This window comes from Carassius carassius, chromosome 17, assembly GCF_963082965.1.
Source record: "Carassius carassius chromosome 17, fCarCar2.1, whole genome shotgun sequence".
Classification (NCBI taxonomy): domain Eukaryota; kingdom Metazoa; phylum Chordata; class Actinopteri; order Cypriniformes; family Cyprinidae; genus Carassius; species Carassius carassius.
In genome coordinates this window covers 1,381,260-1,382,500 of record NC_081771.1, presented here as the reverse complement: position 1 = coordinate 1,382,500, position 1,241 = coordinate 1,381,260, and the positions used below count along the sequence as shown (strand labels likewise).

Here is a 1,241-nt window from a genome sequence, read left to right as displayed (position 1 = left end):
GCGACTAGGGCTGTTAGCATGATGACTGAAGGGACCGCTGGACCACTGGACATCAAGCCAAATCTTCCCTCACAGACTGTCAGCCATTCACTGATTATTTCATAACGCTGTCGTTATTATTTTATTGGTTTGTATCTCAAATGCATACGCTATGAGAGCAGCAACAGAAACACAACAAGAGATTCAACTCTGTTCCACAACCTACATAGGCAGCTGTCTACTAAGGGAGCGTCTAGACTGAACTGATTTATAATACTGCAATAATAAGTGTAAAAAGCTGCAAAAATAGTCAAGTAAATAAAATAGCTAATGCAACAAAAAATACATTAAAATACTACATTTAATCATTATAGTCATATTTTTCAGTTGAATTATTTATAATCATTTATCTTGACTCATCACCAAAGCTTGTTGCAGTGCATTCTGGGATTGCCTTCAATGCAGACTATACTCATGGTGCTGTATACTAATGTCCCTATGATGCCTTAAAAGTGCTGTCTAAGAAGGCAGCTCACTAGGTTTTGGAACAGAGCGGCTCTGATTGTGAAAAGGGCTGAGAGAACGTCTGAGAAGGAAAATCTTATATAACGGTTGTTTCTAACTTGACTTCCTTCTGACTTTAAATATAACCTTTTAAGAATATCTGTCTTCCAGAATATCTGCCAGGAAACTATGCATCGAGAGACTCGACCGGCCAAACCCTTACGAAAGATAATAAAGGCAGTAATTGATGACTTTATAGACATATTCATATACTATATAGCGAATGTTTTATTATAATTACTAAACTTAACAACTAAAACTCTGAAATGAGAATCATAATTCAGATTTAGAATTGGACAAACCTTCACTGAAAGTAGTTTAAAGTAGTAATTCAGTTTATGGGTTGAGTTTATTTGAAATAACTGTGTTATACTGACCTCTAGTGGACATAATGAGCATTACACCATGGCTGTGTTTACACTGACACACTGCATATTAGATTTACCACTGTTGATGTTAACTTGGTGTTAAATGATTCAAAAACAAACATAAAGTTATAAAGTAAATTCAGTTTTAGTTAATTTAGTAATTAATTTAAACCAGAACACACTGCGCTGAATACTCTTTACTAAAATGCAATGCACTTGATCTCCCTTATCCAGATAAATGCACCAAAAATATTATATCTTATATGTTTAGATGCCTAAAAGTGACATTTTTACACATGCTTGAATTAATAATTCATAATAACTTTTGGG

The 1,241-nt window shown here is 34.1% G+C and overlaps 1 protein-coding gene across 1 annotated transcript in view; it reads left to right on the top strand.

The window, feature by feature from the left end:
* LOC132160709 (alpha-1-syntrophin-like) overlaps positions 1 to 280 on the top strand; it is a 31,379-nt gene extending 31,099 nt beyond the window's left edge. Inside the window, exon 8 of the mRNA XM_059570366.1 lies at positions 1 to 280. This exon is cut by the window's left edge and continues 71 nt beyond it. Within this exon, the coding sequence (XP_059426349.1) occupies positions 1 to 22 (22 nt within the window). The 3' untranslated portion in view covers positions 23 to 280.
* Positions 281 to 1,241: the final 961 nt, after the last annotated feature.